Raw genomic sequence first — 25,114 nt, 5'->3', positions numbered from 1 at the left:
TGTTTTGTTGAGGTATGAGTCCCTCACTGATTATTTGTGTCCTTGTTTTGTTTTTGTTTCTGTGTGTGGGGGGGGTGGGGGGTTGGGGGTTGTGAAAGGGTGTCCCTTATTTTGCCTTGCTGAAGGTGGCAGCCCTAACTAGATTCTGTCCTGATAGTAGTAACTGCTGCACCTAATTTAGCAACTATTCCAGTTGTTGGTATAAAATTTGTAATCACAATAGTAAGTAATTTATTTGAAATATTAAGTAACCATTCTCACTAGTAATTACATATAACAAGTAAAATGCAAGTATAACTAGTGAGATAAGAAATGTTGGTTACATTTTATTTTAAAGTGTCCATGTTACAGTGTAGTTATACATTTATGTACTGAGCAATATTAATTAACTATATGGTTAGAGTTAGGATTAGGGTTTGGCTTAGGGTTACTTGCATGTAATTATACATAATTTATTGTTTAGGTGTAACAAGGACACCTTAAAATAAAATGTTAACGAAATGTTACTGGTAACGTTATATTGTCATAAAAAATGTGCTTGCCTATTATGGAGATAGTAACTAGAAAACTATAAACTAAATACTATTAGTATACTATTAGTCTAACTATTAGTACTATTAGTATACTATTATACTATTAGTCTAACTATTAGTATAACTAAATAGCCAATAAATGACAATTAAAACAACACATTATTACACAACATATAGGGTAAAATACAGACAATAAACCTGTATAAAATATAGAACAAAGTAAATTTATACAAAATAAGACCAGACATCCTAAAATGGCAGAGGCTTAACTGATGTATCTAATAAACAGTTAATTGTGAAACTGAAATACTTATTAGTCACTACTGGATTACGTACAACTAATAATAATAAAAAAAGATTAATCAAATAAAATTAGATTCTAGGAGTGATAACTTAGCTTGCCATACTGACAGTTTCTTAGTAGTACCACATCCATGAGAATGGCCTGCAATCCATTTGAGGCATATCTCTCATTTGCAATAGATTTGCATGGCTTGAATTGGATCCCATCAGAGTATTGTCATAAACCATAGTCACCAAAGAGTAAATCAAAATAGATGTGTTCTATGTAATTATCAAAATTTCATAATTGGGTGATTACTAGTGAACGCAGTTATGGGATTGATTTGATCTAAGAATTCATTGCAAGAAATATAAAATGAGGCTTAATAACATCAAAGCTCTGATTCAGCGGCGTGCCTATATATGCTGTGCATGTGTGTGTCACAGTCAGATGTGCACACATGTCTATATGCCTTTTGTGTTGCTTTGTCTGTGTATGGCAGCTGCCTAGCGGGGGTGGTTTGAATGATGCAATCCCTGCCATCCATTAGCTAATTTGTCCCATTTTCTGCGCCGCGTGGAGCACATTTTGACAGCGGGACTATATAATTAGCTGTGTCGACTGGTGAGTTTTCAAAAACTGCAAAGTAAAAACTCACATAATCATTATGTTCCTTTTTTTTCATGTTCATCTGCTGGGTCACCAATATACCAGCAGCAAGCAGAACAGAAGGTGCCATTCCCTGTCAGTGCCATATTTATTTATTTAGAAGGGTTTTTGGAAATCCTCAAATCCTTTCTACCTCTTCTTCATACTTATTAAGATCATGGAGCATACACTGTGTATATTATGTCAATTGTGGACATTGTTTTAATAGATTCCATGTATTTACTGTACATAGTATTTATATCTATCCAACTGATTTATAAAGAATTGATTATTTAGTTGCACTCTATGTAATGCTTCTATTATATAAACAGCATGTGAACACAACATGCTAAGCTTAAATTTTCAAATATATATTTTGTGTAATTGAAACAGCTATAGTCACAGCAGTGGTCAGTGCAATTTGTTTTTATTTCTTTCATGAAAAATATTTCCTATTACAGATATGGAGTTCTTTGTGACTAGATATCTAGAAATTCATGCATTGCAAATGCAACATTTCATAAACGCTTCCTTTTAGATTTGAGTCATATTCGCTCCTCTATAAATCCATCAGTTACAGTATTAACAGCAATAATCACCTATAATCACAGGCTCGCGTGCTCTTGTCCTTACAGCTGTCTGATGCCCAATAAGCGTTTGTAGAGTAAATACTCACCCACCCTTGCACATTTTACAAGCTTAGTTTATGTCAAGTAGAGACAACTTTCGCCAGACACACCCCTAAAACTTGGACGTGGTGGTCTGCGTTTCTGATTGGTCGGGAAGCGCGACTGACAACACCTGCTTAACTCCCTCATCCACATTGACACCCGGACTCTGGGAAATATATCCAGCATCCATCCCTTCTCCACTCTCACACACACGCTCCCTGTGTCATCTCGACAGTCTCCACATCAGATCCCGCGCTGACAGCCTGTTATTATTTATCGCGCAAACTGAGTGGAGAAATGTTGATCAAATGCGCACTAGCCTTGCTGCTTGTCTCCGTTTGGGGGGAATTGGTGGGAACGGATACCGTTGACGTTCACGAGAGTCACCCTGAGAAGCCGGCCAGTCAGAAGGGACGTCTCTCCTTACAGAACACAGGTAAGAGAAAGCAAGTGTTGCGAAGCTGCGATCGATCGCGCTCCAGACTGAGTCTTGTGCGGTCAGAACGCGATTTCAGCGCAAAACCGACCAATGCACATCTCATTTTCCGAATACGCAGGAAGACGATAACTCGTAAATACGGAGCACACGCAGAGAAATCCAATATCTTCGTAAACTATTAATAGCGTGGCACAAGGTAGGCAGAGATATACGGTGACATTGCTGTCAGGTTCGCGCGTGCGTCTTATTTTCGTGGATTCGTGTTTACGCACGTATTTTATTATTAACTGCCATGCAAAGTGCTCATTATAAAGAGTATCAAATATAAACGTGCGCAACTTTTGTTGCATTGTGCGGGCGAGCAAGTTAAACCTGTAGTGTGGAGTGATGCAATGGCTCTACGTGTTGCACTAGGTGGGTCAAACTTAACCGTTCTCACGGCAGAAAGGCAATTTAATCCCGTGCATTATGACAATGAAATACAGCAGCGATGTCAGGCATCAAATCGTTTCAACTTTTGCACGGGACTGGCCCAGTCTAGTTTATTACAGCAGAAGAGCTCAGTACTGTGTGATTCCACGCACGATCCACACGTCCTCACTTTACCTGTGCACCTCCATCAGCAGAGATCCACTGCAATGCATTTACACTGATATTGGGTAGTATTCATATACAAGACCTTAAAAACCTGTTTTCTGTAAAGCTGAAATGCTTTAGGAAAACTCGAAAAGCTTTTGGAATACCTAAATCAGAACATTCAGGTATAATAGAAATAGCCTACTATTTCATTTAGAACATTTCAAAAATTCGAATCTGGGAATCTTTGTGTTCAAATAATAACCACACGTCTTTTGTCACAAACATTAACAAAAAAGGGAGATATTCAGAGAATGATCTGGCTCTGATGATCTCCTTTTGGTGAAGACAGACATTGTTGTGCTCATGTGTTTAACAGTTAGATTGGCTCATATAATGTCACGTTAGAAATAGACAGTCGGTCTGTATTTTTATTTAATCTCTTTACAAAAGCATGAGGATTGAAGTAGCCATTGCGAGGTCCCTAGAAATAACATAAAAAAAATAATAAGTGCAGGCAGTTTGCAGAGCTTTTTACTTTTCATGAACTGATTTATGCTTTATACTTTGGCTTTTTTACGGAACACGATGGGGTTTGAATTTCACAGTAACTTTTATTAACTGTTACGCCTTGCATTAGAGCAAATACCATGACATATTTAATCATTTTTGTCTTATTACTGCACAGGATTTGTTCATTTTAAAATTAAAGTCTTTAAATGGCCAGTTTACATAATGTTTGTGTTTACCCTCTAGTTGCAGTTGTAAAACTTAAATATTTAATGCAGTTCATGCAGCCTTTCTCTTACTACTCTTCTTTAGTAGGACACGACTAACAGACTCATCACAAACTATTTCATAAATACTGCTGCCAATGAGTTGTGAGTTGATCTAATGTATCAAACATTCATCAGTGCTTTTGCAATCTCTAAATAAGCGAATAAAGTGCTCCTTTGTGTATCAGAATTGCTTTTTCAAGTCGAAAAGATTCACATTCTTGTTATATTTCCCTGGTTCTTTTTCTGAATCTCAGTAGTCATTGCTGATCTCTTCAGCAAGGTAAAAGCAATCTCGTCCTGCCCTATATACAGTTAACCTTGCTTTTCCACATCTCAGGCGGTTACTGCAAGATGCCTCCCAGTTTGATGGACTTTAATGGCATACCTTAATTACCACAGCGCGCTCTCAGCTAAATTTGTCCCCTAAATACAGTTCTTCAATTTTCACAGAAGAAACAAAGCCGGAAAATAGGCTTCCGCATTCATGTGTAAAAGGTTATGCAAAGTATATTTCTAAAGCATTTTTATTTCTTATTTAAACATAGACCTGTTGTAGAGATCGCTTTGGATCGGCCAAAATCGAGTGACGCAAACTCTTTATTTAGCTTTAAACAGCATGCTCTGTCTTTCTATCCTCCGCAGCTGAGATCCAGCACTGTCTCGTGAGCGCAGGAGACGTGGGCTGCGGCGTTTTCGAGTGTTTCGAGAACAACTCCTGCGAAATCCGGGGCCTTCAGGAAATCTGCATGACCTTCCTGCACAATGCTGGCAAGTTCGACTCGCAGGTAAGCACATGGTTGCCCCAGTCACCCACGGGGTTCATGTCCCTCAGATGCGTCCAGATGATGGCCCAGCGACTGGCACCGCCTCCAGCCTGGCTCGTGTTTCACAAGGTGCAGGTGGATTTGAAGCAGAGACGCTTATAACGCGGTCTCAAGATGTGTGTCTAGCAAAAACAGTCATACTATTAGTCCATGTTATCCCAGCAGAGAAAGAAAGGCTGTTTATGACTGATAAGACTCTGTTTTAAACACTCACAGGGCAAGTCCTTCATCAAGGATGCACTGAAGTGCATGGCTCACGGCTTAAGGCACAAGTTTAGTTAATTCATTTAATCACACTCCGTGTTGAGTCTGAGGAGCAGCTGCATTTCATGAAAGGTCCACACAGTCACTGTACAGCGACATAAACTGTCATTGCAGTGTCTTTTCCAGCACTGGCCTATAATGAACATATGAGGACAACAGGGAGCAGAGTCGGTCATTTTGAAGTAGAGCAGCAGTGCTGGCAAGCTTTCGCCCGCTTGACTTTAACCGCGACTGACACAGGCCCAGCTCCAGAATCAAATCACTGAGGGTGCTACTTAAATTAGGGTGCTCCAACCTTAATATATATATATATATATATCTCACCTAACATTAAAGTTTTTAAAAATACTTTTACATTGCAGTTATTTCACATTCAATCTTCACATTAATGTAGAAACAACATAAAGACAGTATAGCTGTAATATTTGTATAATGGCATGTTTTTTTATGACTGAAGGCCAGTATCACTGATACCAATACTACTGATGTCTCTAGGAAATTGTTTTTCCCCCCTGATATTTAACCATTGACTACAGCCATTCAACATCACAAGAGCTATCAATTTTAACATTTATTAGACTACTTAAAATAACTTCTAATTTAAGTGAACTTAAAACAATCTTCACATAAACCCATTATAATAAATGTCATATTTAGTTACCTGTGCCCTTCAGCAAGTAGGAAATACACAGAAATTGAATAAAGTTAAAAACACTAAATTATAAATTAAATAGATGAATCCTTAAAGCTACAAAAGTTATTGATTTCCTTTTGATCTTTGATTAATAGACATCACAGCAGCTGATTATTAGGTTTTTCGGCTGCTAATTCTTTAAGAGCTTCCGCTGCTGAATGTGAGACTCATCTGATCTGACGCATCTCTCTTTACCTATTCTGACCCACTTCAGGTCTTAAAGTCTCTACTAATTGAATTGAGTTAAACTGAAAAAAAACTAATCGTCTGCATTAGAGCGCTAATATTGACAGCACTAAAATATATATGCTGTATGCATGTGCGTGTATATATATATATATATATATATATATATATTAGTGCTGTCAAACGAATAATCGCGATTAATCGCATCCAAAATAAAAGTTTGTTTACTCAATATATGTGTGTGTACTGTGTATATTATTATGTATATATAAAGACACACACATACAGTATATATTTTGAAAATATTTACATGCATATTTTTACATTCATATAATTTATATTATATATATTTAATATATAAACATAACATATTTTTCTTAAATATATACATGCATGTGTTTGTTTTTATATATACATAATAAATATACACAGTACACGCATATATATTATGTGAACAAAATTTTTTATTTTGGATGCGATTAATCGTTTGACACCACTAATATCTATATATATTAGTGGCGTCCGTTGCTATGGTGCAAAGAGCGCTCCGTTTATAATCACTAAAAAGCTGTCACTCATCTTAGTTCATCGCGATCTCACAAAGACACGTTTTAATCAATGTTCTCTATGCTGCACAATGAATCTCTTATTTACATCGCGTCTACATTTTTTTTATAATGAGATGATTCGTGCTGAACACAATACCTGAACAAAAACTCCGGTGATTTGAGTGGTGAGTGGATTCTACTGTATCTTTAAAGCCTCTGATTCAAGAAATCAACAGATATGTCTGTGATTGGCTACATTGCTCAACGCTGCAAACAGAAATCAATCTCCAGAGCCCAAACCATAACGCAATGGATAGTTTGCCAAATCTGCAATGAAATGCCATTAATGCAGCTTTAACTGAGGGTGCTATTGATTTTGTTTGAGGGTGCTTAGCACCCCCGTAGAACCAGGCCTGGACTGACCGCTATCATCCCGCTTTCTTAGGCCATACGTCGAGCTGGTGAACATCTTGCTCAGCTGTGGAGAGGAGGTGAAGGAAGCCATTACGCGGAGCGTGCGTCTGCAGTGCGAGCAGAACTGGGGCGCTCTGTGCGACAGCCTGAGCATCTGTACATCCATCACCGCCGCTCCAGCATCAGGCGGCCTCGAGCGACGCCCGGCGCTTTCCTCCCAGTCAGACGCCGAGCACCACAAGAGCGCTCGAACAGGAGACAAGGACAAACCCGGCAAGGTCGGCTTCAGTTCCCACACAAGAAGTCGGAGCCAAGGCCCACGCCGCGCCAGTTTAGAGGCCGGCCCCGCCGAGCAGGAACACTCAAAGATCAGCGACATTCGGAGGTGAAATAGCAGGATCACCTAAACTGACCATGACACCCCAATTCCCCACTTCACAGACTCAGCAGACCTCTTAATTCAACCCATCCATCCTCACATCTCCACAGTCATTCCAGCACATTTTGCAGGGTAAATGTGGTGCAACTTTTTTGATACTCCATATTATAGGACAGATTGTTAATTTTGTAGAATTGCTTTTATTTTAGTTCTAATACAGCATCTCTATTTTGCAAATCATATCAATCACCTTGTTTATTTATTTTATGCTTCATGCAACATTTGAATATAAAACATGTACATATAAATCTATGTATATCTATATTTATATAAACACGTCTAAATATAGCCTCCATATTCAGTAACGATATACTATATGTAATATAGTGCTTGCTGTTGTACTAGTTACATTATTGCACCAATTACACATCTGACTGTAGATATGTAAGATACGTTTGCTTGTTTCAAAAATGTGTGTAATTGTTATTTGAAATACTTGATTAAATATAAGCTGTACAGGATTGAAGTCCAGGTCTAGCACAAACAGTACGACGCTCTGTGCTTCTTAGAAGGAAAGCGAAGTCAAAACAACGTCCAGTAACAAGCTTATTGTGCCTTGAGAATATTACATAGAGGCTTTACCCCAAAATGAACTGTGGAACCCGAGCAGATGTATGATAGTAAAAACTTCTAGCTGCCTCACGTCTCAGTATGATAAAGCGCCCTGATAGTATCGCTTAAGTCTAATGTGTGTGCTACATTTCACATCCCAAACAGATTAGTTGAACATAGGAACAACTTTAGCGCACAGTGTCTCATGGAAAGCAGGCCTGCCTGTGCTCTGGCCAAGTCCACAGTCAGCCGCTGGTGTTTCCAAGTAAAAAATAGCAGTTTTCTCCCAGAGCCACTGAGAAGAGCCAGAAGCTGGAATTGCAGTCGACTGGCCTTAGACCCAGGAACTGGGTTAAGTCTACATAGCTCAGGGTATTACTGACAATAATATTGAAATGGGTGAATTATTGTTTACTATAGCTACGAAAAGAATTGTTTTGGGTCCTTGCCACGTGATTGGTTAATAAAATGTTCGGAGCTGATTGTTGGTTTAAGAATAAGGAATGGCCTGTACAGTTCTGCTATTCATCAGCCTAAAGACAACAGTAGTTACTTTGACCAATCATCTTCTTAATTCACTCAGGTATTCCAATGAACATGTGGGCAAAAATGTGATCAACTTTGGGTTTAAACCTGGAAAACATTTTTAGATTGTTACAAGAAATGAAAAAAATCTGTGTACAACTATTACATTGAATAATAGATTCCATATCAGTACAGATAGCATGTGTTCCAATTGTTTTAGGAAAAATAAATACTAAAGCTCATTTCTTACTCAGATGTGTCTTTCTGGATTTTCTTTTTTCACACACAGCATTTTAGCACAACAAAAGTGAGTATTTAGAAATGTATTTATAATATATTTATTATATTATTATAACTTTTTTTATTGTGATCGTTGTTAATAATTTTTTGGCTTTGGCTTTAAATCAGCTAATTGTGGCTAAATATGCCCATACGTCTATATAGACTGTGTGTGTGTGCGGGCGCAAATTTTATTATAAATTATATGATAGTTGATATAATTAATATAATTTAATATATTAGAATTAAATATTCAGTATATTGTATATAAAACGTTTACAGAAAAACACACATTTTATTATTTAATAATAGTATTATTTAATAATAATATTTGGTATTGAGAAACGGCCTGGGCTGCCTTTCCCAAAAGCATGGTAAGCCTAAGTTGATCGTAGCTCCATTGGTGACAATGGTTCAACGATCAATTTTGGCTTGCTATGCTTTTGGGAAACGCAGCCCAGTTTGTAGTGATGGTCATTTTTCTTACATTGTTCCGCCATTAGATGGCGACTGTTTTAATGAGTGAGTCAGCGGCAATGACTTTTATTTTGAAAAGGACCATAACTAATAAGAAGTTATTTAAACTTTTCGACATCGTAAAGACTCTATCAGAAAATTAATTGAGCAGTGTTTTCATCGAAAATCTCCCTCAACGGATGAAAGGCTAGTACGACAAAGATATCGCTTTCCTCAGCGGACATTCAAACTGTTTCATTGTGAATATATTGAGCTGAAGAATGAATACTGTATCAAATGCAGGTAATCACACACACCTCTGATAATTCTCTGCTCTACATAATACAATAAGATTTCAATGAAGCAACCAATTCTAATTCTAAAAAGTTCTAAATTGACTTGATTTGGGTCCTTGCCACGTGATTGGTTAATAAAATGTTCGGAGCTGATTGTTGGTTTAAGAATAAGGAATGGCCTGTACAGTTCTGCTATTCATCAGCCTAAAGACAACAGTAGTTACTTTGACCAATCATCTTCTTAATTCACTCAGGTATTCCAATGAACATGTGGGCAAAAATGTGATCAACTTTGGGTTTAAACCTGGAAAACATTTTTAGATTGTTACAAGAAATGAAAAAAATCTGTGTACAACTATTACATTGAATAATAGATTCCATATCAGTACAGATAGCATGTGTTCCAATTGTTTTAGGAAAAATAAATACTAAAGCTCATTTCTTACTCAGATGTGTCTTTCTGGATTTTCTTTTTTCACACACAGCATTTTAGCACAACAAAAGTGAGTATTTAGAAATGTATTTATAATATATTTATTATATTATTATAACTTTTTTTATTGTGATCGTTGTTAATAATTTTTTGGCTTTGGCTTTAAATCAGCTAATTGTGGCTAAATATGCCCATACGTCTATATAGACTGTGTGTGTGTGCGGGCGCAAATTTTATTATAAATTATATGATAGTTGATATAATTAATATAATTTAATATATTAGAATTAAATATTCAGTATATTGTATATAAAACGTTTACAGAAAAACACACATTTTATTATTTAATAATAGTATTATTTAATAATAATATTTGGTATTGAGAAACGGCCTGGGCTGCCTTTCCCAAAAGCATGGTAAGCCTAAGTTGATCGTAGCTCCATTGGTGACAATGGTTCAACGATCAATTTTGGCTTGCTATGCTTTTGGGAAACGCAGCCCAGTTTGTAGTGATGGTCATTTTTCTTACATTGTTCCGCCATTAGATGGCGACTGTTTTAATGAGTGAGTCAGCGGCAATGACTTTTATTTTGAAAAGGACCATAACTAATAAGAAGTTATTTAAACTTTTCGACATCGTAAAGACTCTATCAGAAAATTAATTGAGCAGTGTTTTCATCGAAAATCTCCCTCAACGGATGAAAGGCTAGTACGACAAAGATATCGCTTTCCTCAGCGGACATTCAAACTGTTTCATTGTGAATATATTGAGCTGAAGAATGAATACTGTATCAAATGCAGGTAATCACACACACCTCTGATAATTCTCTGCTCTACATAATACAATAAGATTTCAATGAAGCAACCAATTCTAATTCTAAAAAGTTCTAAATTGACGTTTTCTAATGTTTTCGGCTTCAAACTGGTAACTTGAGATTTGTATCCGTGGTGGAAGGATTCATTCCGCACATGGAATGTTTTGTGGTTTCTTATTTATTTACACACTTGTGCCATCGAACTGTTGTATAAACTTAATATCACATAAGCCACACAATCCCTATCCCAAAAAACACAAAATCATAGGACATAATGTCTACAGACCTGTTGCCCTAACCTCTGTGGTCAATTGAAGAACATCACTGGACCCTTGCTGGAGCTCCTGCAGTTTGCTTGGGTCTACACTTCATCCTGCAACATCTGGACAAACCAGGGACTTACAGTCAAACCAAAAATTATTCAGGCACCTTCAAAATTTCTCACATTATCACAGTTTATTTGCTATAGTTTAGAAAATGGTAATAAAATATGACAAGAACTCGAGTTAAACTGTGTCAGAAAAAAGCATCTTTAAAATGTCAGATAACTTTGATAGGAAGGGAAGCAATGGATTAAAATTAAACAAAAATTATTCAACTGTTATATTTAATTACACAATTAGATAATACCAGTTTAGGTCAACCAGTTAGCAATGATTATTTTTTGTTCAGTCTGTGGTGTAAAAAGGTCACATTAGCAATTAAAGAAAAAACACTTAAAGGGTTAGTTCACCCAAAAATGGGAGTGCATAAAGGCCTCCTGTAGCGACTCGATATGTTTTTGTAAGAAAAATTCATATTTAAAATGTTATAAACACTTTTCTCTCACTTCCACTAACTGTCGTAGGCGGAAGCCGTTCTAGGCGGATGGTTTTTGTGTGAGTGAGATTAGTTTTTGTGCAAGTGAGATTAGTAGGCCTAAATGCATGTTGACATTCTAGAACTACAGTAACATCATGTTCACACAGCGCACACAACACCTCTGCACTTACTCCCGATTTCTCAACATGCCGACACCAGAGTCAGTCAATAAATGGGAAAGCAAAGTAACTGGAGTGACTTATTTGAAAAATATCTTGTAAAATAGGGTTGACATTTGTTCTTTTTGTTTCATATTTGTTCATGAGTAAGCCTAAACTTAATTTAAAAAAAATTCAATTTGCATTAAAAAAATAGCTTAAATGTGTTTGTATTTTTTTAATGCATCAAACAACAGGTGTCTGAACAGACAGAATGGATAGAACCTCTACAGGAATATAAAATTGCATCAAATCTGCATGTAAAGTTTCACAAACAAAATTAAATAAGAATAAGTAATAAAACACAAATAAATATAAAATGAACAAATATAACATTGTAAAAATATATAGAGGAACTCCTTATGCATCAGTGGTATTACAAATATATATATGTGTGTGTGTGTGTGTGTGTGTGTATACAGTATATATATATGTGTGTATATGTGTGTGTGTGTATGTATGTATGTATGTATGTATGTATGTATATATGTGTGTGTGTGTGTGTGTGTGTATACAGTATATATATATATGTGTGTGTGTGTGTGTGTGTGTACAGTATATATATATATATATATATATATGTGTATGTATGTATGTATATGTGTGTGTGTGTGTGTATGTATATATATATAATATTTAAAGAATATGAATACGAATTAGAGAATTTTTTACAATGAATAAACATTTTCTGAACAAAATTAAAAATTAACAGTGTAATTCACAAAATTATTAGTTTTCTTTTTTATAGATTTACTAAATTTTGGATTAAATTCAATTCAATTTAAATTTAATTAAATTGGATTTAAATTTTGGATTTCATTTTTCCTGGAAGAATTCAGATGCTTACCTATACTAGAAGGCAGCCTAAAATATCAAAGTTGAGTTATGAAACAGCTTAACAGCAATGTTCTTTGCTTCTTTTTTGTTATTCTGACCAAATATATGTAGCCATTCACTTTCACTGAACCTTGAAAAACTCTATTTTCTCAATTAGTCTATAATAGAAGTGAGTTATAATGAAAACTGTTTGTTTACCTACATTCTTCAAAATAGCTTTATTTGTGTTCTGCAGAATAAAGAAAGTCATACAGGTTTGGAACAACACGGGGGCGAGTAAAGGATGACAGCATTTAAATTTTTTAGGTGAACTATCACTTTAAGCATCGGATAAGTATACATATTTCTGCCAATATAACTGCAAGACAGACATGTGTTTGTTTTTGTGAAGAGGTTATTACTTATGTCTATACTCTGTTGACTGTAATACAGGAATGAATGAAACAGAGGCAGCAATATCACTGCTATGTTCAAATCCGCCCCCAGGAGGCAGATTCTGCAAAACTTCAGGACAGAAAGGAGTCTAGATTAGCAAATGTGCTACAATGTAGTTTAATTTCACAGGCAACATAATAAGTGTTATACATTAGCTATATTGTAAAATAAAATGATTTAAAGAAAAAGATTATAAAAAATGAAGTGCTATGGAAAAAGTGTGGAGCTTCTGTCTTCTGAACAGGGAATGTTTTTTGGAAAACAGTCACTTATAGAGAGACTATAAACTCCACATCCAGTGGCACTCATGAACTCAGCTGCAGGAGGGTCTGTGAAATCATACGGGAGCAACCAGCTGCAAAAGCCCTCTTTAATTATGATTAATATAGTGACAAAGTCTTTTTGAAATATGAGCTTATGAACATGTTTCAGTGTGAGCGAGTAGTCAAAACTATTCTGAGGCATCCAAAGGAGAGCAGGTCATCTGACTCCCATCGGGAGCAATCATGTTCCTGTCTGCCCGACTAATCCACTGCCAAAGCTGTGAACATGAGTTCATAAAGAAAACTCTTATTCCCCGAGACATGCGAGACAAATGATGTGATGACTAAACGCACAGCTCTGAATCGCCGTAATGATTTTCTTCTTGTTTTTCGTGCAATATTACAGATTATCCACATCTGATTTTACAGTGTTTTGTTTTGTTTTGCAACTTCAACCTCGTAGTTTTTATTTTAATTTCCTTCAATACTGGCATGAATTAATAATGTGCATTAACTTTTAGGGATGAACTACACAAATGCATTATATTTATGCTTTTTAAAAGACTTTTATAGTTTAATTTAGGCTAGTTAAACATTTAAATCATTGTAATAATAAGTAATGACTAGCCTACAAAAACTACACATGAAAAGACATTTTAGCTTTTCTTTCTTATAGCTACTTTAAAGCAGTGTTTATAATAATTTAACCGACGCAGGATCAATTATGTCGTCAAAATTACTGGATAAATCCACGAATAAACACATTACAAAAAAATTGTAAAACGTAGCAAAGCAAGAAAGTAGGCTAGCCTAGAAAAGCGGATTCTTGGAGCCCGGTCTCATGAAAATGCGTATAAATAGTTCGCTAAATAAAAACGAAAACTCGTGGTATCGATACGCAAAAATTTACTTTGGCGTGTATATGCTACGCATGTGTTTGGCGTGCATATAATACGCAGTTTTCGCGTGCATATGATACGCATCTACCCCACAACCCTAAACCCACCCATCGCGTAGCATATACACGCCAAAGTCCATTTTTGCATATCAATACCACTAGTTTTCGTTTTTATTTGGCGTACTATGTATACGCACTTTCATGAGATCGGGTTGATTCTTGATACAAAATAAAGATAAGCACAATTCCTTAATTGGCTATAAACGTATATAGGCCTATCTAATTGCACACATAATCCAGTGTTTAATGTTACACGATGAAATTGAATTTTACATAATGATTTTTTTTTATTTATAAAAAAACCATTTGTGAATATTTAATTCTATAATAAGTCTTGACATTTAGCACGGGTCATATTTAGTTGAAGCAAGTCTAAACACAGCTGCCTTAAATTAAGTGTTGAAAACGTGTTAGATTAAATATAAATCCATTAAAAATCCCCACGCATGCAGCCAGGTCTCGTGCATGAGCTTCCTTCAGGAGGTGTTAAATGTGCAAGTGATTGACAGGGATGAAGAGCTCTGTGGTTTCATCACTGCAGCAGACTCATTTAGATAACACCCATCTCACCCCTCTGCCCCATCGTTTCCTAAACAGGTCGGCCTACAGGAAGTTTTCAAGAACGTTATCCAACTCTTTATCTGCTCCAAATGCGCTGTTGAAAGATAAACCTGCAGACGCAGTTGCTTTGCGGGAGTTTGTGCCTCTTCTTCTCTCGACCATGACTAGTCTGTCATAATATTTATTTCAGAAATGCATCAAACAAGACGAATTATTCGACTGTGCTCCAAGCAAGCTCTGTCTCAGAAAACCGTAGTAAACTCTCAGAAACATTTGCACGTATCGATACGCAAAAATTGACTTTGGCGTTCATATGATACGCATGTGTTTGGCGTACATATAATACGCAGTTTTCGCGTGCATATGATACGCATCTACCCCACAACCCTAAACCCACCCATCGCGTAGCATATACACGCCAAATAAATTTTTGCGTATCAATACCACGAGTTTTCGTTTTTATTTGGCGTACTATTTATACGCACTTTCATGAGATCGGGTTGGACTGTCACTGACTGCAGTGGCGCTCGGTGGAGGAGATGCTTCATAAATCACCGTGATATAAAGCAGTTTCCATAAGCTGCGGAGTCAGTTTACTTTATTTCACCAATTATTGCAGCGACGGATAAGGGAGTGTTGATTCGCTCATAGAGGAAAGTGCTCGCGTTCATTTATCAGAAACGCCTGTCTGAGACTCGGACGCACTGATTTTCTCCAAAACTATAAACATGAAGGTCTAGTGCAGACACGAGCACCATTTACTCTGCAGCATTAACCGTTAGAGATCAAATAAACGATAATACTGTCTGTCTCCTCTGCACAAGCACAAACGATGACTAATATCCAGAGGAACGGCACCACTGTCCAATGCTGCTGCCAAAAATCTGGACTAGTGTCCATATTGCAGTGTAATTACAGCTTTAACATATAGGAACTAACTACTTAATATGCAATTGCTTTAAGGAGCTTGTAGTTAGTTTATTATTATTATTGATGAGTCACTAAGCATGTATTACAGTAATGTATTACAGTAACTGATAGGCTGAGTAACGTGTAACAGACAGTGTAACATTGGTATTACCGAATGATCACAAATGTCCAAAACGAGCCTATTTGATTAAATAAAACTGAAATAAATGCAGATTCACTTCAATTTGAAATAAACACTTTTAATTAGAACTAATTAACATAAATGAGAAAATAAAGAAACTAGTAGCCTTTCTGTAGGCCTATTGTCTACAATTGTCTACTGTATTGTCTGTCGTCTAAATGCATTGTTTAAATAGAAAATGCACGCAAAATATTTGATCTAAAATGAACGTATAGGCCTATATATATATATAGTTACATAATTTTTTTATTATAATTACATGAATATAATTACATGATAATTACAAATTTATTCAAAAGTATAAAATAAAAGATGTCCAAACTGGTATCTGTAACTATCACACTATCAGTCACAGATGTCTAAGTCTAATCTGTAGGCTATATGTGTTTTTGTATTATATCATTTCCGCCACACAGATCTATATTTTATTATTATATGAATTGCCATGTGTTGCTCTTCTGCTGCATGCGGCTGTTCGGCGTGGGTGGGTTTCTGGTTTGTTGTCATCTGTTATCACGTCTTGATAACAAACCCAGTGGCACCAGAATCTTTCAGTGGTAGACAGTTGGGTTTGTCATTGCAGGTTTCAGGTTCCAGCAATGGCACTGTCTGATCCCTTGGAGAAAACTCTTCTCTGGCCTGTAGTTTCCTCTGGATTAAGCAATTAAGAGGAAAACAAACAAACCGAGTGCGCACTCTTGCGCTCAGTGCCAGTTCAAGCCAAAAGGGACATTTGCAGCCTCGTAGTTAGTAGCTAAGGGATGATTTAAATCCATCTCAAATAGCCTTTGATGCTGACATGGCATTACATAAATATATACTATCTATCTATTTAAATCCATCTCTCTCAGAGCTGACAGACTTCACTTGATAATAAAGCGTTGACTTGAATTGCAGCACTGCAACTAATAAAAACAGGCAACACCGAGCGAACGTTAAAAAATAGCAAGATTAATATGGATAGCAGCAATGTTTGTTGGTGTTAGTAAAGTTGCTATAATTGGTGGATATTATATGCATGGACTTGTATGGAACTCTCACAAGTCATTTTAATATTATGCCTCATTTGGCCAATGACAAGCTCTGAAATGTTGAGCCATGCCCCCTGCCTCATTACAGCATGCAGTCACCCCAAAAGTGTGTTATGAGGGCTCTATTAGAAACATAAGCGTGGGTTTATAGGCTACCTCTAAACACAAAAGTTTTACCCTATTCATTAAACGACTAGGCACCCCTGATAAATGCCAACCGGGTCGCCCAAGAGGACCATCATTCCATGGCAATGTTCTCCAGCCAGATGACTTCCACTCCTTTCTCAGTGCGGGACATATTGAACCTGGAGCAGAATCAGGAGGACTTGGTCTCTCTGGACATGTCTCAGCGGCTGGACAGTGCACTTATTCCGACCTCATCCTGCATGCTGTCCACTTTCAAACAAGAGCAGTTCATGGAAATGCCATCCGGAGTCTCTCTGTTCGGCGAAGACCTTCAGGACGACAAAGGCAACAAAAACAGCTCTCTGAACTTCGGTACCGCTGCCTTTTATGGGAAGAACTTCCTAGAAATGGACTATGTTAAAGACGCAAAGACGGACGACACGTTTGAAGACAAAGAGAAAAAAGGTGAGCGTTCACAAGACTCGGACATTTATTGGAAACTAAAGATGCGTTTCATGATGATTAAAAACTTGGCTGAAAAATGCATAATAACTCATAATATTGAGTTAAATAAAAAAACAATTAAATATGCGCACGTGTCTAGATTGATTCTAACACTAATTAGACTACCATAATTGTACATTTTCCGTAGTTTTTTAGTTATTTTTATTACGTTTTTTAGTAGGCTAATAAAGCTGCCGTTTTCAAAGTTCATGATTAAATTTCTTTATATATCTTAGGATCCATAGAGAAAGTTTAGCATCCACCGATCCTTCTTCGGAATAAAATGTGCCTCACACTTAGGGAAAATGGTTATTTTAAGAACTGTTCAGAAAAGTTCTTTAGGGAATTTGAAATAGTTGTTTTATGTCATCGCTGCGAAAACTCCATTTGGAACCTTTATTTTAAAGAACGTATGATGGGATAAAACGGCGCAGTGCATACAATTCAACTCACTGAAATTGAAAATGTTTTAAGTTGAAAAAGTTTTAAATTATGTTTTACATTTTTTAAGTAAAATCCAAGAGGTTCAAACCTCCCAAGAGGTTACAACCTGCAGCGAAAAGGTCACTTATTAGTCCCTATGAATTAAAAAAACCGTAGAAATGAAATTGTTTCATTTCTAAATGGAATGATTGGATACAAACGTAGGCCTAAGTGTTATTATATTGATGATCTGTGTCCCATCTATGAAATAAATCATCCATTTTCAGACATCAGCTGCTCTCAGGAAGATCCAAGTGAAGATCTGAAGCTGGATGATGCGGATCGACCCAAGCAGAGGAAAAGGAGGAAGCCTCGTGTTCTGTTCTCTCAAGCGCAGGTGTACGAGCTGGAGCGCCGCTTCAAACAGCAGAAATACCTCTCCGCACCTGAGAGAGATCATCTAGCCAGCGTGCTCAAACTCACCTCCACACAGGTCAAGATCTGGTTCCAGAACAGACGCTACAAGTGCAAGAGGCAGCGTCAGGACCAGACCCTGGAGATGGTGGGCATCGCTCCTCCGAGACGCATCTCGGTGCCGGTTTTGGTTCGGGATGGAAAGCCGTGCCTGGGCGACGCTTCCACATACAACACCTCTTACAATGTGGGGATCAATCATTTCACCTACAACAGCTACCCTGCTTTTAGTAATTTCCCGAGTCCGGGCAACACGAACTACTCCTGCAGCTATCCGTCGAGCATGTCCTCCATCCAGCCCTCACAGTCCAACAGCAGCTACATCAACTTTGGAGTCGGGGATCTAAATAACGTGCAGGCTCCGTTTCAGTCCAGCAGCGGGGTTCCCTCACTACACGGCATCCGAGCTTGGTGAAAAAAAAAGAACTTGAATTGCATGTATGGACATTTATATTCAAATAATATTTTCATAATTGATGATTACTATTTGAATAGACAGAATGCGGGCCGGTGATGGTTTTGCTCTGTCAGATGCAAGATGCATTCTTTCTTATGCTTTAATAGCTATTTTTCCGTATAGCCGACGCATCGTTTTCTTTAAAAACATGTCTGAATAATTTGCTTGCACTTGAGTTAAATTATGAGAGATAAACCGCACGTGGAATAGGTAGATTATTTATCATTTTCACCAGATGTATTATGAGGCTTTTATAAATCTCGAAAGAAGTTCCTATGTTTTATCTTTCTTTTTTTCTTTTCAAGGCCAGTCTCATTTTTATCAAAAATTAATAGACCATTCATATTAACTGTAACCAATAATGCGCAACAATTAATGAACTATTGTTAATATCCAGAAAGTACCGCACGAATACGGCTCGTATTAAGGTGTTGTTATTCATTTGCTTGTGTAAGTCTGATATGTAAACCTTTTAAGAGAAAATAATAAAGGCTTTTCAAGAATGTAGCCTATGCAGTTATTATTTGGTTTGAGAATAACTATTAAAATGTTAGCATAAACAGTACTAATAATTGATATTTGACGTGTAGGATAATTAAAACTATATTTGTATTTACAAATTACATTCCTAAAATTGATAAACACTTTATTATTATAAAAGTTATCTTATTCCTGTTCCTTATTTGTAGGCCTTGACGACTTCATCGATATTTTCCATTAAAGTGTTTTGTTGTTGTTTTACCCTTTTTTATACCTTAATTTTGGCTAAACACGATTTTGCAAGTTTAAACATTTTCGGGGTCACTGTTTTACCAAAGGTGAACCTGAGATATACCTACTTTTCTATGACTTATTCGTGTAAATCAAATAAAAAAAGATTTTAAATAAATATAATATTTAATAAAGACTTATTAAAGGTTCATTCTTGCGCTGTAAACCTGCAGAAATAACCCCAGATTGCAAAAAGGCCTAATTCAGCATTTATCATTTTTCTGTATCGTGTGATTTGATTTGTCAGGTCGTCAGAGTAAAACGTGCAGCTGAGTTTAAGTTAAACTAAACTCTCTAATCGCGCATCCACCAGCAAAATGCTTTTGGTCGATCGCAACAGATGCTCAAACCTAGACCATTTACTTTTTTTTGTATGCTATTCTTGCAAAGGTTGATTTCACACTTGATTGACAACACAAAAGTGCTCTGCTTAGTGTGCAGAATGGCACAATTTGCTTGACATGGAGAGGTAAGGGTGCATGGCTGCGCATGCAAAGACTTGGATGGAGGAGGGAAGGAGATCCACATTTGCTGCCACTTAAAATGAGTAATAGATTGCCCTCGGGCATCTCTCTGGCCTCTCCACACATATCAGTACAATTCCCCCTCTCCACTGCATCTACCTACAACTGAGCCAGCGTCTAGCTGAAATATATATATATTACAATAGCAAGCTTACTGTGGAAATGATTGTCGTTTCAAGTCAAATACAGGGCCACTGAGATGTACAGAGAAAGGTCACACAGTAATAATAGTGGCCCACTCTTCAGAGGCGTTGAAAAGAACAAGTCAGATAACATGGACGCACATCTCTAAAAATAACAGGCCTTGTCCTCCGGCCACAATGGAAGGAGAATGACAGAGAGAGAGAGAGAGAGCGAGAAAGAGACCAGGGATGGAATAATCAGCTTTTCCGGGTCTTATCGGAGCAAAGACAGGGTCGCATGCCTCTTTATCAGCGGAGCTCTGATTATGGCCATGGCTTTTCTGAGCTTTTCCCCCTGTGATACTCTGGTTCTGTCCCGCTGCTGCTTCATCACTGCGCGGGATGTGAGTTTAACTCACCTAAATTGCCTGTCATACTGTAGGTGTCCATGTGACAGCCTCCAGTGTCCCCAGAGTTAAATCAACTCTGCTCAGAGTACATATTTTCCCAATCTACAGAGTGTTATAGTAACACTGAAGCAGAGTTACCACTGTTGAGGATTGTGTGGAAAGTTTTCATGTCTAAAAGCCTGAGCAGAAGTTGTTCATCTTCGACATTGTTAACAGCGGGTTTTCTTTACTAACGCTCAATCATTACTTAATTAATTGCCTAAGTATCCCATTAACTTTAACTCGGCTTCAGTGTTATTTTTAACACTCTGTAGATTGGGACAATATGTACTCTGAGCAGAGTTGATTTAACTCTGGGGATTTTGCTGTGTAGCATGGGTTCAAAACTGAGGGCTGACTGTCCCCAGAGTTAAATCAACTCTGCTCAGAGTACATATTGTCCCAATCTACAGAGTGTTATAGTAACACTGAAGCAGAGTTACCACTGTTGAGGATTGTGTGGAAAGTTTTCATGTCTAAAAGCCTGAGCAGAAGTTGTTCATCTTCGACATTGTTAACAGCGGGTTTTCTTTACTAACGCTCAATCATTACTTAATTAATTGCCTAAGTATCCCATTAACTTTAACTCGGCTTCAGTGTTATTTTTAACACTCTGTAGATTGGGACAATATGTACTCTGAGCAGAGTTGATTTAACTCTGGGGATTTTGCTGTGTAGCATGGGTTCAAAACTGAGGGCTGACTGTTAAACCGTGAAGGCTTATCCTAAAAAGTACATTATGTGTAGTTTTCATAAAAATAAGACTTAAATTAGATTAACTGTATGTAATACAAATGTGACCCTGGACCACAAAACCAGTCTTAAGAGTCAATTTTTCGAAATTGAGATGTATACATCATCTGAAAGCTGAATAGATAAGCGTTCCATTGATGTATGGTTTGTTAGGATCGGACAATATTTGGATGAGATACAACTATTTGAAAATCTGGAATCTGAGGGTGAAAAAAATCTAAATATTGAGAAAATCATCTTTAAAGTTGTCCAAATTAAGTTCTTAGCAATGCATATTACTAATCAAAAATTAAGTTTTGATATATTTACAGTAGGAAATGTACAAAATATCTTCAAGGAACATGATCTTTACTTAATATCCTAATGATTTTTGGCATAAAAGAAAAATCTATAATTTTGACCCATACAGTGTATTGTTGGCTATTGCTACAAATATACCCCAGCGACTTAACACTGCTTTTGTGCTGCAGGGTCACATATGAGAAAATAAATTGATACGATGCAGATCAAAACACACAACTGTTCAAAGGTTTTGAGTTAGCAATTAATGCTTTTATTCAGCAAGGACACATTAAATTGATCAAAAGAGACAGACATTTATGTTTTCACTTTCTATTCATCAAAAATATATATATATAAAAAAAAGATTTCCAGCACAACTCTTTTCAACGCTGATAATAATAATTAATGTTTCAGATCAGCATATTAGAATGATTTCTGAAAGATCATGTGACACTTAAGTCCGGAGTACTTGTTCAGCTAAAATTCAGCGTTGCCACCACATAATATAATAAATTACATTTTAACATGTATTCAGCATAAAACAGTTATTTATAATATTTCACAATAGTACTGTTTTTACTATATTTTTGAATTATTTTCAATATATTTTGAAGAGAATAAAACTTTTGAACAGCAGTGCACATAAACTAAACTACTTTGAATATTTAACTTTCAGGCTTTCCAATCTAGAACAACTTTGATATACCAGACTCAATTAGATACTTTTTTTTAGCTACATCACTAATTAAAAACCCATGACACAAAATTTGTAATTCCAGGTTTCTCATAAGAAATAATCCTCGGCTTACACTGTAAAACGTTTTAAAATGAAGAGATTTGATTCATAATTCACTTCTTTTGCAAGATTTCTAACTTCAGAAAATGTCTCTTTATGGTACTCTTAATAATACCGTTATCATAAATATATGAAGCATTATAGTTAAGCGCAAAAAGTGTTATGGTATGAAAATAAATTATGACGGCAACAAAATGACGAGACAAATTAGTTGGTCATATATATTTTCATGACATGATCAACCGTTTCACAAGGAAAGCAAAACGTTTTTACGGCTTGTAGGTGCCTTTCTCTTCTTTTATCATTTATGAATCATATTCATTGCTCATACTTTGGTCAGTATTTAAAAGAAAGGAAAAAGTCTTTTCTTCAGGATGTACAAGACCGTGGCCAGGAAGAGCGCGAGAGCGAGGAAAATAAGCAGCTTGTCTGTCAGTTCCCGACGATTGTATTTAATGATCAGCTTTCTGCCCAGCTGTATCGTTCCTGTCATGGCTTTAAACTCTTCATTAGTTTCCTGCACGGTCCTGGAAGACGTCGCTACAGGAGTTAAACGAACAATACAGCATTAGTTTCCCAGCGTGCAGACGTGGATAAAAATGGAAAACCTGCGGGATGCCCACCTAATGTGCTCATGGTCTCCTCGCTCTGCTGAACCTGCTGTGCCATCATCCGGCTGATGCTCATCAGACTCTCTGTTATGCCACTGGAGGTCTGAGCGAGGCTTTCTTTGGTCATCTTTCTGCGAGAATGAACTCAGGCGATCGGAAGTAGCATTAAAAACCTCCTTCAGTGAAAAAATGCTGCTTTCGAACTCACCTGTGTCTTATCGACATGTCCTCTGAATTGAACAAATCTTCCTTCTCCAGCTTATCAATGGAGAGTTTACAGGCGAGATTGGCCTTCCTCCAAGCCGTCTGATTACTGCAAGAAAAACACTCTTCATTTAAGACCAATTACACTGCACTCCTTCCACTTGAATAATGCAAACTGTGCATTACTCTATAAAATGCATTGAAACTGAGAAGAACCTAAGCATCTGTTTCCGATGTCCTTCTGCTTTATTGAGTAGGGTCAGCTTGTCAGACTCTTTGTCCTGTTCTTTTCCCATTTGCTCCAGATCCTGTTTAAAAAGGTCTTAAGTTTAGAATTCGCTTAATAAGCAGCAAATGTGCACACATTGTTTCTCACCTGAATCCGTTGTCTAAGATTGCAGAATTGTTCTTTTACTTGTGAATTGAAATCTGTCAGTTTGCTCTGTGGTCCTGTGCATTCACTCACATCCTGCAATGTTTGAAAACATGATATGGATCAATATGTGCAGCTAGTTACAGGAGAAGAATATTTAGCAAGACACATAAAAATGATCATTTAACATGGCACTAACAAACGACAAAATTCTTAATTTTCCATAATAACATTAAAATGCCATTCGTCACTTAGTAGCTTTTTATGGTCCTTGTAATTCATTAATTTCATCAGCATTTCTATTTTTTTTTTTTTTTTAATACTGTCCCCAAAACAACACTAATATGACAACAATCGTAATGTTTAAGTTTTATAAATATGAACAATAAAACATTAATACCTGAACGAGAGCTTTTATTTCTAAATCATACTTGATGATTTCTTGTTCACATATTCGGATGTGTACATCTGCAGAGGATGCCATCGCTGCAGTCTGAGCACTTCCGGAAGTACACTCACTGCCGATGTCAAAATAAAAGTCGTGACACTCCTGTTTAGTTATTGTTTGAGGACTGAATGTTAACCATAGACTGTAAAGGATGTTGAAAATTGAAGGCATTCATTATTTTTTGTTTGATTTTTTAGGATATGCTTTAGTGCTTTAAAATGCAGTTTATCAGCTTGATTATCAACACTTTTACCCTGAATATAGAGGGTAGATGCACCAGTTAAATATGGACATTTTACAAAATGCAGTCCTGGGGCATATTTTCACACTGTGTGGGGTAAGTTGTCACAATGTAGCCTGCCATTAAACAGCCCATGCGTTTCAGCCAAATTTTGAAAACAACAAATAATTTGTGTTATTAATCAATTGTATAACCTTATAACATTCAAATATGTGTGAGGACTTGCCCCAGCTTGACGACTGTGATAAACACTCTAGAGAGCACATCTCAACCAATTGAAATCTGCCTTAATTATATAATTGACTCTTGTCTGATATAACTATCCTGGAATTTTAGTTCAGAGAGAAAAACATTTTCTTAGTTTAAAACATGCAAAATAACCGCAAAACATACTTTGGAGAGTTGACTCAAAACCAGTGCTGGGTAACAAAACACATGTAATCTGGATTACATAATCAGATTCCAAAATATTAGTACTTGTAATTTGGTTATATTACATTTTAAAATGCTCATAATTGGATCACAGTTACATTATGGATTACACGATTACAAGTGATTCACACATTAGCAGTAAATGATTTATATGCAGTTTATTGATTCTTTTTTTCTCTTTTAAATGTTCCTTTCTCAAAAATTCTACTGTGTGTCATATCATTTAGCTTTGAAAACTCACAATATCGAATGGCT

The 25,114-nt window shown here is 36.6% G+C and overlaps 3 protein-coding genes across 3 annotated transcripts; 2 read left to right on the top strand and 1 right to left on the bottom strand.

Annotated features, from left to right (window-relative positions):
• Positions 1 to 2,275: 2,275 nt before the first annotated feature.
• On the top strand, positions 2,276 to 8,579 carry LOC107598361 (stanniocalcin-2-like). Its single transcript, XM_016289669.1, has 4 exons — positions 2,276 to 2,571; positions 4,572 to 4,714; positions 4,970 to 5,025; positions 6,876 to 8,579. Exons 1-4 carry the CDS (start codon positions 2,433 to 2,435, stop codon positions 7,246 to 7,248), a joined length of 711 nt encoding a protein of 236 aa, XP_016145155.1. The 5' UTR covers positions 2,276 to 2,432; the 3' UTR covers positions 7,249 to 8,579.
• An 8,535-nt stretch (positions 8,580 to 17,114) lies between these two features.
• Positions 17,115 to 18,811, top strand: LOC107598375 (homeobox protein Nkx-2.5-like). Its single transcript, XM_016289683.1, has 2 exons — positions 17,115 to 17,460; positions 18,210 to 18,811. Exons 1-2 carry the CDS (start codon positions 17,115 to 17,117, stop codon positions 18,809 to 18,811), a joined length of 948 nt encoding a protein of 315 aa, XP_016145169.1.
• Positions 18,812 to 22,776: 3,965 nt separating this feature from the next.
• On the bottom strand, positions 22,777 to 24,229 carry LOC107598374 (vesicle transport protein SEC20-like). The gene is made up of 6 exons (XM_016289682.1): positions 24,139 to 24,229; positions 23,742 to 23,834; positions 23,582 to 23,673; positions 23,370 to 23,474; positions 23,174 to 23,292; positions 22,777 to 23,090 (listed from the first exon to the last, which is right to left on the bottom strand). Exons 1-6 carry the CDS (start codon positions 24,220 to 24,222, stop codon positions 22,894 to 22,896), a joined length of 690 nt encoding a protein of 229 aa, XP_016145168.1. The 5' UTR covers positions 24,223 to 24,229; the 3' UTR covers positions 22,777 to 22,893.
• Positions 24,230 to 25,114: the final 885 nt, after the last annotated feature.

This window comes from Sinocyclocheilus grahami, unplaced genomic scaffold (genome assembly GCF_001515645.1).
Source record: "Sinocyclocheilus grahami isolate Dianchi unplaced genomic scaffold, SAMN03320097.WGS_v1.1 scaffold250.1, whole genome shotgun sequence".
Lineage (NCBI taxonomy): Eukaryota > Metazoa > Chordata > Actinopteri > Cypriniformes > Cyprinidae > Sinocyclocheilus > Sinocyclocheilus grahami.
Note: the sequence above shows the minus strand (reverse complement) of the source record. Positions and strands in the feature narration are given on the sequence as shown.

Coding starts and splice junctions, on each gene's coding strand:
- LOC107598375 (XM_016289683.1), top strand. CDS start 17,115: ATGGCAATGTTCTCCAGCCAGATGACTTCCACTCCTTTCTCAGTGCGG. Junction 17,461..18,209: donor TGAAGACAAAGAGAAAAAAG/GTGAGCGTTCAC, acceptor ATCCATTTTCAG/ACATCAGCTGCTCTCAGGAA.
- LOC107598374 (XM_016289682.1), bottom strand. CDS start 24,222: ATGGCATCCTCTGCAGATGTACACATCCGAATATGTGAACAAGAAATC. Junction 23,674..23,741: donor ATCTTAGACAACGGATTCAG/GTGAGAAACAAT, acceptor CTTTTTAAACAG/GATCTGGAGCAAATGGGAAA. Junction 23,293..23,369: donor GACATGTCGATAAGACACAG/GTGAGTTCGAAA, acceptor TCATTCTCGCAG/AAAGATGACCAAAGAAAGCC.
- LOC107598361 (XM_016289669.1), top strand. CDS start 2,433: ATGTTGATCAAATGCGCACTAGCCTTGCTGCTTGTCTCCGTTTGGGGG. Junction 2,572..4,571: donor TCTCTCCTTACAGAACACAG/GTAAGAGAAAGC, acceptor TATCCTCCGCAG/CTGAGATCCAGCACTGTCTC. Junction 5,026..6,875: donor GCTCACGGCTTAAGGCACAA/GTTTAGTTAATT, acceptor CTGACCGCTATC/ATCCCGCTTTCTTAGGCCAT.